General features: G+C 46.7%; 2 protein-coding genes across 27 annotated transcripts in view; both read right to left on the bottom strand.

The window, feature by feature from the left end:
• LOC137428074 (protein mono-ADP-ribosyltransferase PARP12) overlaps nt 1-16,734 on the bottom strand; it is a 1,016,466-nt gene that overhangs the window by 573,699 nt on the left and 426,033 nt on the right. The gene's annotated exons all lie outside the window — the stretch shown is intronic.
• PPFIBP1 (PPFIB scaffold protein 1) overlaps nt 1-16,734 on the bottom strand; it is a gene marked incomplete in the record, with an annotated part of 228,414 nt that overhangs the window by 79,136 nt on the left and 132,544 nt on the right. For all 26 annotated transcript variants that reach the window (XM_078776731.1, XM_078776720.1, XM_078776734.1 and 23 more), the window contains 1 exon segment: nt 14,893-14,974. In XM_078776731.1, coding sequence (XP_078632857.1) covers nt 14,893-14,974 — 82 coding nt within the window.

Genomic DNA, 16,734 nt, shown 5'->3' with positions numbered 1-16,734 from the left:
GCTTTTATTGAAATTCTACAAATACTGTTTAGATTTTGATGATTTGCGTGTGATATGATTCAACGGATGTTTATATAAATCGTTTAAAATAAAAAAGCCTTTAATTTCTGATATTTTGCCATTTCATTTGGGCCTCCCAATTGAAGCCCTGCCCGTAGGGCGGGTACCGTTGCTAGTTAACACAATAAACAAACTGGGCCCAAACAGTATATTAGGCACAAACCCCCCCCCCCCCCCCCCCCCATCGATGACACAGGGTAATGACTCCCACGTCTGATTCGTGTTCACCTTTCACGCCTTAAATGTGCATATCACCGACAACATTCCTCGACAAACATAGACTCGACGACAACACTGACAACACCAGCAAACACTGCCAGGCCGCTCCACACACAATAAAACATATAATGGAAGACTGCGCACAACATCTTGGATGTGAGGGATCTCTGGGTCGCTCTGGTGAAATCAATTGGCTATCTCCGTGCTGGTGGTCTATTCAACCACAACAACTAGTTATCATTATTGTATTTTTCCTAAAGCCCTGTTGGTTAATAAACAGGATTTTATGAGTCTCTAAATAGGTCATAATATGTTGACCAATGACGTGTTCGAGTATTTTGCTTGTAAAAGAGGTAGTGGAATAGGACAGTAATTTGCCGGATCGCACCTGTCCCCTTTTTTCAGAATCGGTATGACGTCACCATTAAGCCAGTCAACTGGAAGACTTCCCGAGGAAAGGGACTTCTGAAAGATCTTCACTAAAACATGGGAAATCTGTGCAGGGATTTTGTCTGGACCAGGAGCTTTGTTTGGCTTAAGGTCGTGGAGAAGGTTTTCCACTCCCGTGGCTGACATAGCAATGGTGTGTATGTCTGGCATACTGGGTTTCCTGGAAGAAGGGGAGCTGGATAGATCCTCCGTAGTAAATATAGCTGAAGTGATCATTGAGCAAGTTTCCCATGTCCTTGATGATTAGCAAGCAGTTATTGTGAAGGTTATTAGACATTAAGGAGTACACCATACTTAATATTACAGCACTAACCACACCAGTGTTGGTGTGATTGGGATATGTTGCCATGGCCTTGCCCCCACAATCCTGATTGGCAGGCGTGGGCCCGTCCACTCTCATTTCCCTTCCGATTACTATGCACAGATATAAAGTTTCACTTACTTTTTGTGGAATCCTTTCAAGTTATAAAAATTGAGTAGTCAGGACCTTCCCAATATATTTTGCAGTAGATTTGTGTTTAAAAGAAGTCCAGAGCTTAAGCCAATTTTGAGTTCGGCCTGCTAAAGAAAAGAGAAAAAGAGGAAAAAGAAGAATGACAAAATGGCGATTTGGGGTTGGTGAATTATGAATTTTAACGATGCTGCCCAAAAGTTTAATGAATGTTGTTCGATGTGAAATCCTCCACAGACAACTGGTACTGGTAGGTACTTTATAGGTTTATATGTTTGTATCTTGGTTGTTTTTTTGAGGATTTTTGTTGTATTAAACCAATGGCGTGTCTGGGTCATCCCGACACAGAAAGTGTACCGACCACCTAAAGAATGTAGTATGACAAAAATTAACAACTCAGTTACAGCAAACAGCAAAAATAAAAATGCTATATTAAAAACCATACAAAATAATAATGCATCATAGGAGCAAAAAGGAATAAATAATTATGTGCCATTTGAGTAACAAAAAGAGAACCCAACGTATTCGAGGAATAATCCTCCAAATCTTCAGCCAAAGCAAAAACTCACTCTTTACATCTATCAATTTGCCAACTTCACAACGAGTTTGAAGAGATGCGCATTGTGGTGGATGCTCCATTGTGTGAACGCCTACAAACTACAAATACGCATGATTTGCAGGAACTTGTAGTTGAGACATTGGTACAGGGTCTTGGAAAGTCCAGTCAAGTTAAGCCTTCTGAATTTGGGATGAACAAATATTCTCTTGTAGTTGTAGGAATATTGAAAGAAAATAATAGCTTCACCTTACAATTCAAGGTCTATTCTGATGAAGACACACAAAGTACAATAATTACTCGACGCCAGTGGCAGTCATTGCATGTATTACACTGGAAATTTGTGTTAAAGTGCGTCATGCAGTCCTGATGTGACTGCAAATACCCTGCGATCCATAGGGGATGCAGATCTACGAGGCACAGTCCGTTAAAGTTGGACAGGTGGTCAGAAAAATGTTTACTGATTTGGACCAATTACTTACTAATAGATAAAGAAACCGAATAAATTACAACTATATACCAAATAATGATGCACCCTGTATATTACCTCATACAATGTGAACAATTTATAATGACCATTCATTAAATGGCCTGCCTAGTGAGGGGTCTACTGGTGAAGCCTGCATAGTGAGGGGATTAGAGATGAAGCCTGCATAGCGAAGGGTCACGGGTGAAGACTGCATAGCGAAGGGTTACGGGTGAAGACTGCATAGCGAAGGGTTACGGGTGAAGACAGCATAGCGAAGGGTTACGGGTGAAGACTGCATAGCGAAGGGTTACGGGTGAAGACTGCATAGCGAAGGGTTACGGGTGAAGACTGCATAGCGAAGGGTTACGGGTGAAGACTGCATAGCGAAGGGTTACGGGTGAAGACAGCATAGCGAAGGGTTACGGGTGAAGACTGCATAGCGAAGGGTCACGGGTGAAGACTGCATAGCGAAGGGTTACGGGTGAAGACTGCTTAGCGAAGGGTTACGGGTGAAGACAGCATAGCGAAGGGTTACGGGTGAAGACTGCATAGCGAAGGGTTACGGGTGAAGACTGCATAGCGAAGGGTTACGGGTGAAGACTGCATAGCGAAGGGTTACGGGTGAAGACTGCATAGCGAAGGGTTACGGGTGAAGACTGCATAGAGAATGGTTATGGGTTAAGACTGCATAGCGAAGGGTTACGGGTGAAGACTGCATAAGCGAAGGATTACGGATGAAGACTGCATAGCGAAGGGTTACGGGTGAAGACTGCATAGCGAAGGGTTATGGGTTAAGACTGCATAGCGAAGGGTTACGGGTGAAGACTGCATAGCGAAGGGTTACGGGTGAAGACTGCATAGCGAAGGGTTACGGGTGAAGACTGCATAGCGAAGGGTTACGGGTGAAGACTGCATAGCGAAGGGTTATGGGTTAAGACTGCATAGCGAAGGGTTACGGGTTAAGACTGCATAAGCGAAGGATTACGGATGAAGACTGCATAGCGAAGGGTTACGGGTGAAGACAGCATAGCGAAGGGTTATGGGTTAAGACTGCATAGCGAAGGGTTACGGGTGAAGACTGCATAGCGAAGGGTTACGGGTGAAGACTGCATAGTGCGGGGTCTATGGGTGAAGCCTGCATGGTGAGGGGTTACGGGAGAAGACAGCATAGCGAAGGGTTACGGGTGAAGACTGCATAGCGAAGGGTTACGGGTGAAGACAGCATAGCGAAGTGTTACGGGTGAAGACAGCATAGCGAAGTGTTACGGGTGAAGACTGCATAAGCGAAGGATTACGGATGAAGACTGCATAGCGAAGGGTTACGGGTGAAGACAGCATAGCGAAGGGTTACGGGAGAAGACAGCATAGCGAAGGGTTACGGGTGAAGACAGCATAGCGAAGTGTTACGGGTGAAGACAGCATAGCGAAGTGTTACGGGTGAAGACTGCATAGTGAACGGTTACGGGTGAAGACTGCATAGCGAAGGGTTACGGCTGAAGACTGCATAGCGAAGGGTTACGGGTGAAGACTGCATAGCGAAGTGTTACGGGTGAAGACAGCATAGCGAAGCGTTACGGGTGAAGACTGCATAGTGAACGGTTACGGGTGAAGACAGCATAGCGAAGTGTTACGGGTGAAGACTGCATAGCGAAGTGTTACGGGTGAAGACTGCATAGTGAACGGTTACGGGTGAAGACTGCATAGCGAAGGGTTACGGCTGAAGACTGCAGAGCGAAGGGTTACGGGTGAAGACTGCATAGCGAAGTGTTACGGGTGAAGACAGCATAGCGAAGCGTTACGGGTGAAGACTGCATAGTGAACGGTTACGGGTGAAGACAGCATAGCGAAGTGTTACGGGTGAAGACAGCATAGCGAAGGGTTACGGGTGAAGACTGCATAGCGAAGTGTTACGGGTGAAGACAGCATAGCGAAGCGTTACGGGTGAAGACTGCATAGTGAACGGTTACGGGTGAAGACAGCATAGCGAAGGGTTACGGGTGAAGACAGCATAGCGAAGTGTTACGGGTGAAGACTGCATAGTGAACGGTTACGGGTGAAGACTGCATAGCGAAGTGTTACGGGTGAAGACAGCATAGCGAAGCGTTACGGGTGAAGACTGCATAGTGAACGGTTACGGGTGAAGACAGCATAGCGAAGGGTTACGGGTGAAGACAGCATAGCGAAGTGTTACGGGTGAAGACAGCATAGCGAAGGGTTACGGGTGAAGACTGCATAGCGAAGTGTTACGGGTGAAGACAGCATAGCGAAGCGTTACGGGTGAAGACTGCATAGTGAACGGTTACGGGTGAAGACAGCATAGCGAAGTGTTACGGGTGAAGACAGCATAGCGAAGGGTTACGGGTGAAGACTGCATAGCGAAGTGTTACGGGTGAAGACAGCATAGCGAAGCGTTACGGGTGAAGACTGCATAGTGAACGGTTACGGGTGAAGACAGCATAGCGAAGGGTTACGGGTGAAGACTGCATAAGCGAAGGATTACGGATGAAGACTGCATAGCGAAGGGTTACGGGTGAAGACTGCATAGCGAAGGGTTATGGGTTAAGACTGCATAGCGAAGGGTTACGGGTGAAGACTGCATAGCGAAGGGTTATGGGTTAAGACTGCATAGCGAAGGGTTACGGGTGAAGACTGCATAGCGAAGGGTTACGGGTGAAGACTGCATAGCGAAGGGTTACGGGTGAAGACTGCATAGCGAAGGGTTACGGGTGAAGACTGCATAGCGAAGGGTTATGGGTTAAGACTGCATAGCGAAGGGTTACGGGTTAAGACTGCATAAGCGAAGGATTACGGATGAAGACTGCATAGCGAAGGGTTACGGGTGAAGACAGCATAGTGAAGGGTTATGGGTTAAGACTGCATAGCGAAGGGTTACGGGTGAAGACTGCATAGCGAAGGGTTACGGGTGAAGACTGCATAGTGCGGGGTCTATGGGTGAAGCCTGCATGGTGAGGGGTTACGGGAGAAGACAGCATAGCGAAGGGTTACGGGTGAAGACTGCATAGCGAAGGGTTACGGGTGAAGACAGCATAGCGAAGTGTTACGGGTGAAGACAGCATAGCGAAGTGTTACGGGTGAAGACTGCATAAGCGAAGGATTACGGATGAAGACTGCATAGCGAAGGGTTACGGGTGAAGACAGCATAGCGAAGGGTTACGGGAGAAGACAGCATAGCGAAGGGTTACGGGTGAAGACAGCATAGCGAAGTGTTACGGGTGAAGACAGCATAGCGAAGTGTTACGGGTGAAGACTGCATAGTGAACGGTTACGGGTGAAGACTGCATAGCGAAGGGTTACGGCTGAAGACTGCATAGCGAAGGGTTACGGGTGAAGACTGCATAGCGAAGTGTTACGGGTGAAGACAGCATAGCGAAGCGTTACGGGTGAAGACTGCATAGTGAACGGTTACGGGTGAAGACAGCATAGCGAAGTGTTACGGGTGAAGACTGCATAGCGAAGTGTTACGGGTGAAGACTGCATAGTGAACGGTTACGGGTGAAGACTGCATAGCGAAGGGTTACGGCTGAAGACTGCAGAGCGAAGGGTTACGGGTGAAGACTGCATAGCGAAGTGTTACGGGTGAAGACAGCATAGCGAAGCGTTACGGGTGAAGACTGCATAGTGAACGGTTACGGGTGAAGACAGCATAGCGAAGTGTTACGGGTGAAGACAGCATAGCGAAGGGTTACGGGTGAAGACTGCATAGCGAAGTGTTACGGGTGAAGACAGCATAGCGAAGCGTTACGGGTGAAGACTGCATAGTGAACGGTTACGGGTGAAGACAGCATAGCGAAGGGTTACGGGTGAAGACAGCATAGCGAAGTGTTACGGGTGAAGACTGCATAGGGAACGGTTACGGGTGAAGACTGCATAGCGAAGTGTTACGGGTGAAGACAGCATAGCGAAGCGTTACGGGTGAAGACTGCATAGTGAACGGTTACGGGTGAAGACAGCATAGCGAAGGGTTACGGGTGAAGACAGCATAGCGAAGTGTTACGGGTGAAGACAGCATAGCGAAGGGTTACGGGTGAAGACTGCATAGCGAAGTGTTACGGGTGAAGACAGCATAGCGAAGCGTTACGGGTGAAGACTGCATAGTGAACGGTTACGGGTGAAGACAGCATAGCGAAGTGTTACGGGTGAAGACAGCATAGCGAAGGGTTACGGGTGAAGACTGCATAGCGAAGTGTTACGGGTGAAGACAGCATAGCGAAGCGTTACGGGTGAAGACTGCATAGTGAACGGTTACGGGTGAAGACAGCATAGCGAAGTGTTACGGGTGAAGACAGCATAGCGAAGTGTTACGGGTGAAGACTGCATAGTGAACGGTTACGGGTGAAGACAGCATAGCGAAGTGTTACGGGTGAAGACTGCATAGCGAAGGGTTACGGCTGAAGACTGCATAGCGAAGGGTTACGGGTGAAGACTGCATAGCGAAGGGTTACGGGTGAAGACTGCACAGCGAAGGGTTACGGGTGAAGACTGCATAGCGAAGGGTTACGGGTGAAGACTGCATAGCGAAGGGTTATGGGTGAAGACTGCATAGCGAAGGGTTACGGGTGAAGACTGCATAGCAAAGGGTTACGGGTGAAGACTGCATCGCGAAGGGTTACGGGTGAAGACTGCATAGCGAAGGGTTACGGGTGAAGACTGCATAGCAAAGGGTCACGGGTGAAGAATGCATAGTGAAGGGTTACGGGTGAACACTGCATAGAGAAGGGTTACGGGTGAAGACTGCATAGTGAGGGGTCTATGGGTGAAGCCTGCCTAGTGAGGGGTCTACTGGTGAATCCTGCATAGTGAGGGGTCTACCGGTGAAGCCTGCCTAGCGAGGGGTTTACAGATGAAGACTGCATAGCGAAGGGTTACGGGTGAACACTGCATAGCGAAGGGTCACGGGTGAAGACTGCAGAGCAAAGAGTTCACAGGTGAAGACTGCATAGCGAAGGGTTCACGGGTGAACACTGCACAGCGATGGGTTCATGGGTGAACACTGCATAGCGAAGGGTCACGGGTGAAGACTGCATAGTGAAGGGATCACCGGTGAAGACTGCATAGCGAAGGGTTATGGGTGAAGACTGCACAGCGAAGGGTTACGGGTGAACACTGCATTGTGAAGGGTCACCGGTGAAGACTGCATAGTGAAAGGTTACGGGTGAAGACTGCATAGCAAAGGGTCATGGGTGAAGAATGCATAGTGAAGGGTTACGGGTGAACACTGCATAGAGAAGGGTTACGGGTGAAGACTGCATAGCGAAGGGTCACGGGTGAACACTGCATAGCAAAGGGTTACGGGTGAAGACTGCATAGCGAAGGGTCACGGGTGAAGACTGCATGGCGATGGGTTCCCGGATGAAGACTGCATGGCGATGGGTCACGGGTGAAGACTGCATAGCGATGGGTTCACGGATGAAGACTGCATAGCGAAAGGTTACGGGTGAACACTGCATAGCGATGGGTTCCCGGATGAAGACTGCATGGTGATGGGTCACGGGTGAAGACTGCATAGCGATGGGTTCACGGATGAAGACTGCATAGCGAAAGGTTACGGGTGAACACTGCATAGCGAAGGGTCACGGGTGAAGACTGCATAGCGATGGGTTCCCGGATGAAGACTGCATAGCATGGGGTTACGGGTGAACACTGCATAGCGAAGGGTTCACGGGTGAAGACTGTATAGCGAAAGGTTACGGGTGAAGACTGCATAGCGAAGGGTTACGGGTGAACACTGTATAGCGAAGGGTCATGGGTGAAGACTGCATAGTGAAGGGTTCACGGGTGAAAACTGCATAGCGAAGGGTCACGGGTGAACACTGCATAGCGAAGGGTTATGGGAAAACACTGCATAACGAAGGGTCACGGGTGAAGACTGCATAGCAAAGGGTTCACGGGTGAAGACTGCATAGCGAAGGGTTACGGGTGAACACTGCATAGCGAAGGGACACGGGTGAAGACTGCATAGCGAAGGGTTCATGGGTGAAGACTGCATAGCGAAGGGTTACGGGTGAACACTGCAGAGCGAAGGGTTATGGGTGAACACTGCATAGCGAAGGGTCACGGGTGAAGACTGCATAGCGATGGGTTCACGGATGAAGACTGCATAGCGAAGGGTTACGGGTGAACACTGCATAGCGAAGGGTTCACAGGTGAAGACTGCATAGCGAAGGGTCACGGGTGAAGTCTGCATAGCGAAGGGTCACGGGTGAAAACTGCATAGCGAAGGGTTCACGGGTGAAGACTGCATAGCGAAGGGTTACGGGTGAACACTGCATAGCGAAGGGACACGGGTGAAGACTGCATAGCGAAGGGTTCACAGGTGAAGACTGCATAGCGAAGGGTTACGGGTGAACACTGCAGAGCGAAGGGTTATGGGTGAACACTGCATAGCGAAGGGTCACGGGTGAAGACTGCATAGCGAAGGGTTACGGGTGAACACTGCATAGCAAAGGGTTATGGGTGAACACTGCATAGCGAAGGGTCACGGGTGAAGACTGCATCGCGATGGGTTCACGGATGAAGACTGCATAGCGTAGGGTTATGGGTGAACACTGCATAGCGAAGGGTTCACAGGTGAAGACTGCATAGCGAAGGGTTACGGGTGAACACTGCAGAGCGAAGGGTTACGGGTGAACACTGCATAGCGAAGGGTCACGGGTGAAGACTGCATAGCGAAGGGTTACGGGTGAACACTGCATAGCGAAGGGTCACGGGTGAAGACTGCATAGTGAAGGGTTCACGGGGGAAAACTGCATAGCGAAGGGTCACGGGTGAACACTGCATAGCGAAGGGTTATGAGAGAACACTGCATAGCGAACGGTTACGGGTTAAGACTGCATAGCGAAGGGATACGGGTGAAGACTGCATAGCAAAGGGTTCATGGGTGAAGACTGCATAGCGAAGGGTTACGGGTGAACACTGCATAGCGAAGGGTTCATGGGTGAACACTGCATAGCGAAGGGTCACGAGTGAAGACTGCATAGTGAGGTGTCTATGGGTGAAGACTGCATAGCGAAGGGTCACGGGTGAAGACTGCATAGCAAAGGGTTCACGGGTGAAGACTGCATAGCGAAGGGTTTCGGGTGAACACTGCATAGCAAAGCGACACGGGTGAAGACTGCATAGCGAAGGGTTATGGGTGAACACAGCAGAGCGAAGGGTCACGGGTGAAGACTGCATAGCGAAGGGTCACGGGCAGGGGCGCCGCCAGGGATTTTGGGCCCCATGAAAAGATATCACAATGGGCCACCATGAAGCACGCGCGCACATTTTTACTTAATGTTCTAATAATTTTTAGGGCCCCTGTCAGTGCAGGGCCCTTGGAGTCATCTTAACTTTTCCCCCCTTACAGCGCCCCTGGTCACGGGTGAAGACTGCATAGCGAAGGGTTATGGGTGAACACTGCATAGCGAAGGGTCACTGGTGAACACTGCACAGCGAAGGGTTCATGGGTGAAGACTGCATAGTGAAGGGATCACCGGTGAAGACTGCATGGTGAAGGGTTACGGGTGAAGACTGCATAGCGAAGGGTTACGGGTGAAGAATGCATAGTGAAGGGTTACGGGTGAAGACTGCATAGCGAAGGGTTACGGGTGAAGAATGCATAGTGAAGGGTTACGGGTGAAGACTGCATAGCGAAGGGTTACGGGTGAAGAATGCATAGCGAAGGGTCACGGGTGAAGAATGCATTGTGAAGGGTTACGGGTGAACACTGCATCGCGAAGGGTTACGGGTGAAGACTGCATAGCGAAGGGTTATGGGTGAAGACTGCATAGCGAAGGGTCACGGGTGAAGAATGCATAGCAAAGGGTTACAGGTGAACACTGCATAGCGAGGGGTTCACGGGTGAAGACTGCATAGCGAAGGGTTCTTGGGTGAAGACTGCATAGCGAAGGGTTCTTGGGTGAAGCTTGCAGGGCAAGGGAATGGGAGGGAATTTGGATGTTTATGGTCGTGAGAATGAGGTGGTGTGAGGGAGGGAAAGGAGAAGGTGAGGGCTTCATGTGAAAAAGTCAAATTTTCTGCACATGTAATAAATAAATGGCCACCAAACAAAAACCAATTTTACAACGTTAAGAAAGGACCCTGAGGCAAAGCCTCTTGGCAATGATAACGATATACAAACTGATAAAGAAGAAATAATTAGAAAAATATAACAATTGCATGCATGACACTGGCAATTAATGTTAAAGTAAACCATCCAACTCTTACATAAACCTAGATTTCAGCAAATAAAAAGGGCGTATAACTTTCTGGAGAGAAAGGTATTCAGCTGTGAACTAAAGACCTGCTACTTTAAAAGAAATCAATGATTTTCCAGTTGCTTTGTGACCGTTTTATTTCACAGCATACTTAAAGCTCGCCTTGAAGTTGGAGGGAAAGCGAAAAAGGGAATACGATTCATCTTTGACAGGGCAATGAATCGGTGGGTCAAATGGCGTCTCCTGTGTGTCCAACATTGTACTGCTGATGCATTCATCATCTTTGAGGCTATGTAACAATTTCTGATGTTATGGACCATTGAAGGTGCAATCCATATTGAAATGTTTGCACTGCTGGATGCTTGTAAGTGTTTGTTTTTAATCACTCTGAATAACAGTAAAGTGGCTGCTTGGAAGAATTAGTGGTAGCACCTGTGAAATGCAGGTGAGAAAATTCAATAATGCATGCGATGCAATTAGCTTTTCTTGCAGCTGCACCAAGTCTGTTTTATTGCACACTCGCACTCACTACCTTTGTTTCTTCCTTGCCAGTATAGGTTTTTGTCAGTAGAGCCTTTCATTGCCAGTATAGGTTTTTGCTATTTTAACGGCTTGCTCTGTGATGGTGTCCTCCCTGAGCCTTTATAGTGTAGCAGCATAGCAAACCTGTTGTGCATTTTATGATACAAGCACCAAATTTGGCACAAATGTACATTAATATGTTGCGAACATTTTCAGATATTGGGCCACTTGAAATTCCGTAATTTTTTTTTTCAAATTTTTTCAAATTTCGTAATTTCAAATTTTTCGGGTGACACCGTCACAATTTCGGTCTTCGAGGCCGGCCGATATAGTGGGGCGGCTTAGCCCAAATATTCAAAAGAATTGTGCATTTTGTGATACAAGCACCAAATTTGGCACAAATGTACATTAATATGTTGCGAACATTGTGTGGTCAGCAATGAAGACGAGAGTCTGAATTACATGTATGCAAAAGACCTTGTGAACCAGTGAAGCAAATACACGGGTAAGCATGAATTAAATCTAGGGCATGATATAATTTCCATGATGTTTACCTCTACACTCAATGGTGGAAGGAGGTAATGTTTTGATCCCAGCTTGTCTGTATGTCTGTTTGTCTGTTAGTCCACAAAATTCCAGACAAAGCTTATAGTAGTGGTAGTTGTAGTGGTAGTGGTGATAACAGAAATTGTTATATAGAACTGAACTTATATTATTATTATATGCAGAAAATAACTTCATTTCTATATGCCCTGCAGTGGACAGGTTAATTGGTTTATGCACTGAAGGGGTCACCCTGGTGTGCACTGCTGTGTTCTGCCTCACTGAGTTGTTCAGGTATGATGTACTCAGCACAAGCTTCCGGTCGGCCCGGAGGTGGGGGTGCGGGGCCTGTCACGGAACGTCAAAACAAACGGCCTGCCGGGGCCGCCCAAAAGTCGGGCGTGAGGGGCGCGTCCACTAATGGAACGCCTCTCGCTTCCCAGATCGAGGGCCACGTGGTCAGGAGAACCTCGTCCCTTCCGGTCACACTTTGCCTATCGGCCGGCCTCGAAGACCGAAATTGTGACGGTGTCACCCGAAAAATTTGAAATTACGAAATTTGAAAAAAATTGAAAAAAAAAATTACGGAATTTCAAGTGGCCCAATATCTGAAAATGTTCGCAACATATTAATGTACATTTGTGCCAAATTTGGTGCTTGTATCACAAAATGCACAATTCTTTTGAATATTTGGGCTAAGCCGCCCCACTATTAAGGGCTTGAGCAAAGAGGGTTTTTTTGCACAAGCTTCAGAAAAAGAAAAAAAAACTTCATTTTTCTGATGCGGACCCAAGTCCAAAATATTTCCGTCCATGACAGGTGTTCCGATAAGCTTGTGCGATCCATGCGACCATTGCACACTGCCCATTAGGTATAGTGGTACGTGCCTTACGGTGCTCTGTTGAGATCTCTCACTTTTATATATAGTCTAGTAGGAAGACTAGGTCCCCCTGCACCGCCCGGAGATATACTTCTAATCAGTGTTTCTAGATTGGAAAAAATGTGTAGAAAATGACTAGCTATGGCCCCAAGCTGAAAAAATGTCCCACATACCATTTTTATGCAAATTACTGCTGCAAATTTTATGCAAAATTATGCAAATTTTATGCAAATTTTTGATGAGGAGTAGAGTTGAGGGGTCTTTGAGGGCTTCATCGAGGTGCTCTCGGTTGCAAGACTGGGTCATTCTGAGAAGCACAGCAGGGTCAGAGATCATGATGTTCTCCTCCTCAGTGAATCTCTCCATCAACAGCCTCTCCATTGCCTCACACACTGTTTTGAGGCAAAAGAGGGACTTTGCGTAGGCCTTTCCACTGAGAACACCTTTGAGAGATCCACTTGTTACTAGTTGTGCCTCAAAGAGAATCTCTGCATATCCAGAACCACGCATCTTGTGTCCAGTGAGCATCCCGATGTAGTTCATGGATGTGTGGAAGGGTCCAATCGTTACTACATGACTAGCAAATTCATTTGGCCAGCGCCAGATGATGGGAAGGGCTTTCATGCAGACACCCAGATCAAATGTATTCAGGACCCATCTCTGACCCACCTCAGCAGTTGCTGCCTCGGAACGCTTCAGTAGCTCACGAACAACTGCGTTGTCTGTGATCGGTTGGTGGATAGGCGTGCAGTAGTCGACTGTTGATTTGCTGGGTGGGGGAGAACCAGTTGCAGAGGTGAAACCCCCTAGCCCAGGCACAGGCTGCAGGCCATTGCCATGCCATGCAGGCACCAGGCACAGACCGATCACAGACAACGCAGTTGTTCGTGAGCTACTGAAGCGTTCCGAGGCAGCAACTGCTGAGGTGGGTCAGAGATGGGTCCTGAATACATTTGATCTGGGTGTCTGCATGAAAGCCCTTCCCATCATCTGGCGCTGGCCAAATGAATTTGCTAGTCATGTAGTAACGATTGGACCCTTCCACACATCCATGAACTACATCGGGATGCTCACTGGACACAAGATGCGTGGTTCTGGATATGCAGAGATTCTCTTTGAGGCACAACTAGTAACAAGTGGATCTCTCAAAGGTGTTCTCAGTGGAAAGGCCTACGCAAAGTCCCTCTTTTGCCTCAAAACAGTGTGTGAGGCAATGGAGAGGCTGTTGATGGAGAGATTCACTGAGGAGGAGAACATCATGATCTCTGACCCTGCTGTGCTTCTCAGAATGACCCAGTCTTGCAACCGAGAGCACCTCGATGAAGCCCTCAAAGACCCCTCAACTCTACTCCTCATCAAAAATTTGCATAAAATTTGCATAATTTTGCATAAAATTTGCAGCAGTAATTTGCATAAAAATGGTATGTGGGACATTTTTTCAGCTTGGGGCCATAGCTAGTCATTTTCTACACATTTTTTCCAATCTAGAAACACTGATTAGAAGTATATCTCCGGGGGGTGCAGGGGGACCTAGTCTTCCTACTAGACTAATAATGCATTCATGAGTGACTCATATGTTTGCAGAAAAAAAAGCTTTTCATTATTGCCCAGTCACAGCAAAAGGACACAGGAAGTAGAAATTATATCATGACCAATGAGAGGTAAATTGTAATGTCAAATTTTGTTTCGACAAATTTAACCCTTTGTCTTGCAGTCTGGGCTCATCTGGATTTACCCTGGATAGACACTTTATGAAATGACTGGAGCATTGGTACAGTACAGCCCTGACATTTCTAGCACATGCGCTTAGAAGGTTAAAAAATGGCCTTGGGCCAGGAACGTCGCTGTCATGTTGTAACTTCAAAAGAGAATTTTTGTTTTTTTATGTTGGAGAAGGAAATATAAAAAAGGGGATTTCAGTTTAACATAGGGGATAATATTTTGACAATTATTTTGCGAATGGCTTGAAAACTCTCTGCCTTGATATCTTGTAGACATCATGCTGCTATTTTTTCCAAAGATCTATCAGCTTTTAATGGACTCTGTAAGAGTAGGCAGATTCTAGTGTTTGCGCTTGTGTCATTATGACTCATGAGCAGGGTAATGTCACGCATACTAAATGTATGGTTCATGAGGTTTTCTGAAAGTCAAACATGCTCAGATTGGATTTCATTAAAGGAAAGCAATTCTGGAGCTGCTGGTTGTCACTTACCCGAAGTTCTAACTGAATGAAACAAACCTGGTTGGTGAATCGAGGTTCATTGTGAACGCGAGTGACTGAAAAAAGAATGTCGGACTTCTAATTAAAATAAACCTGTTTGTAACCTCATCACATGAGAAGCAACTCTTGCAAAGGTATGAAATGAGGAGACAAAGTTCACACCAGAGGAAAAGGAGTTGTTCGAAAAGAAGAACAAGAAGAAGAAGAAGAAGAAGAAGCAGAAAAGAAGAAGATGAGAAAAAATTCTGATAGATATGGGAAAAAAAGAGGATGAACTGAAAAAAGATCATCACGTGAGTACTTACCCCTTCCCTGTGCCAAAATCACCATTTCCTGCACCTTCCGATAGCGTGTCAGGGACTGCCGCAATTCCTCTATCTTTCTATCCTGAAGGAATGACAAGCAGTTACAAGCGTTTACAAGTCATAGCATCAAAATTAATGTGAAATGATTACTTAAGATACACTGGAGAGAAATTAAGCCCGTGACCCAGAAAAACTTATAAACGTTAACAAATATCTGTAAACGAGTCCAAGTTCCGTTGCTAATCTGTACTATAAAAGGAGCCGGCCACGACATTCAATCTCCATCCATCCGTCCGTTCAAGGTAGGGTTGATGTCACCAGCCTATTAGATCAGTTCCCTCCGGTGCTGGCAGGGTGAAGTGGTGGGACGTGCAAATATATATTTTTTATTTCCACCATGTTTATAGATGTTTTTTCCTACACAGATACAGTCACGTGAAAAAGTAAGTACACCACATGTAAAGTTTTGACTTTTTCAACATATTTCAACATACAGCTATTTGATCTTCATTTCAACAATATTGAGAGATAAAGGTGATATAATACAACAAATATCATGAAACATTTACATTTTGTAACCCATTGTATAATTTAAATAAACATGAATGCAAATTTCGCATGTGGAAAAAGGAAGTACACCCCTGCATTTATCACTACTTCAAATACCTAAAATTAGAATCAGGTGCACCAGCTCAGGAGCAAATGATTAGAACATCGTTAGAGAGGATCTTGGAGGAACCTGTCTTATTTAAACCTCAGACATTTAGTTTGCTTTCCTCTTTGTTGTTGAAGTGTGCGGCGTCACCATGCCTAGATCAAAAGAGCTCTCTGAGGCCTTCGGAAAGAAGGTTATAGATCCCTACGAGTCTGGGAAGGGATTTAAAAAGATCTCCAAACAATTTGAAATCAATCATTCGACTGTCCGGAAGATCATCTACAAGTGGAGAAGATTCCAAACAACTGCCAACTTGTTCAGGCCAGGCCGCCCCAGCAAGTTCAGCCCAAGAGCAGACCGCAAGATGCTAAAATAAGTCTCTAAGAACCCCAGAATGTCATCACGGGACCTACAGGTAGCTCTTGCCACTGTTGATGTCAAAATGCACGAGTCTACCATTAGAAAGAGGCTGCACATATTTTATCTACATGGGAGGTGTGCCAGGAGGAAACCTTTACTGTCCAGAAAGAACATCAGGGCAAGACTAAAGTTTTCCAATGAACACCTAGGCTAAGACCAGCACTTCTGGAACAATATGCTCTCGACAGATGAGTCAAAGGTAGAGCTATTTGGCCACAGTACCAGAAGACATGTTTGGGGAAAACCAAAAACAGCATTTGACCACAAGAACCTGATACCAACTGTAAAGCATGGTGGTGGAAATATTATGGGTTGGGGCAGCTTTGCTGCATCAGGGCCTCGGCAGCTCACCATCATAGAATCCACTATGATTTCTTCATTGTACCAGAGGATAATGTGAGGCCATCTGTCGGGAAGTTGAAGCTCAACCGAAGGTGGACCTTGCAACATTACAATGACCCTAAACAATAGTAAACATACCAGTAAATCCACCAAGGAATGGCTGAAAAGAAAGAAATGGAGGGTTCTGGAATGACCAAGTCAAAGCCCGGATCTAAATCCCATCGAGATGTTGTGGGGGGATTTGAAACGAGCTGTGCATGCAAGAAACCCCTCAAACATCGCACAGCTGAAATAATTCTGCATGGAGGAGTGGGCAAAAGTTTCTCCCAGTCGATGTCAGAGACTGGTAGACAGTTATAAGAAACTCCTACTTGAGGTTGTTTCTGCCAAAGGGGGCAATACCACCTATTAGAGCCAAGGGTGTA

Source organism: Myxine glutinosa, chromosome 1 (genome assembly GCF_964187855.1).
Source record: "Myxine glutinosa chromosome 1, kmMyxGlut1.1, whole genome shotgun sequence".
Taxonomy (NCBI): Eukaryota; Metazoa; Chordata; class Myxini; order Myxiniformes; family Myxinidae; genus Myxine; species Myxine glutinosa.
The sequence above is the reverse complement of the archived record's forward strand: the minus strand, read 5'-3'. Positions and strand labels throughout refer to the sequence as shown.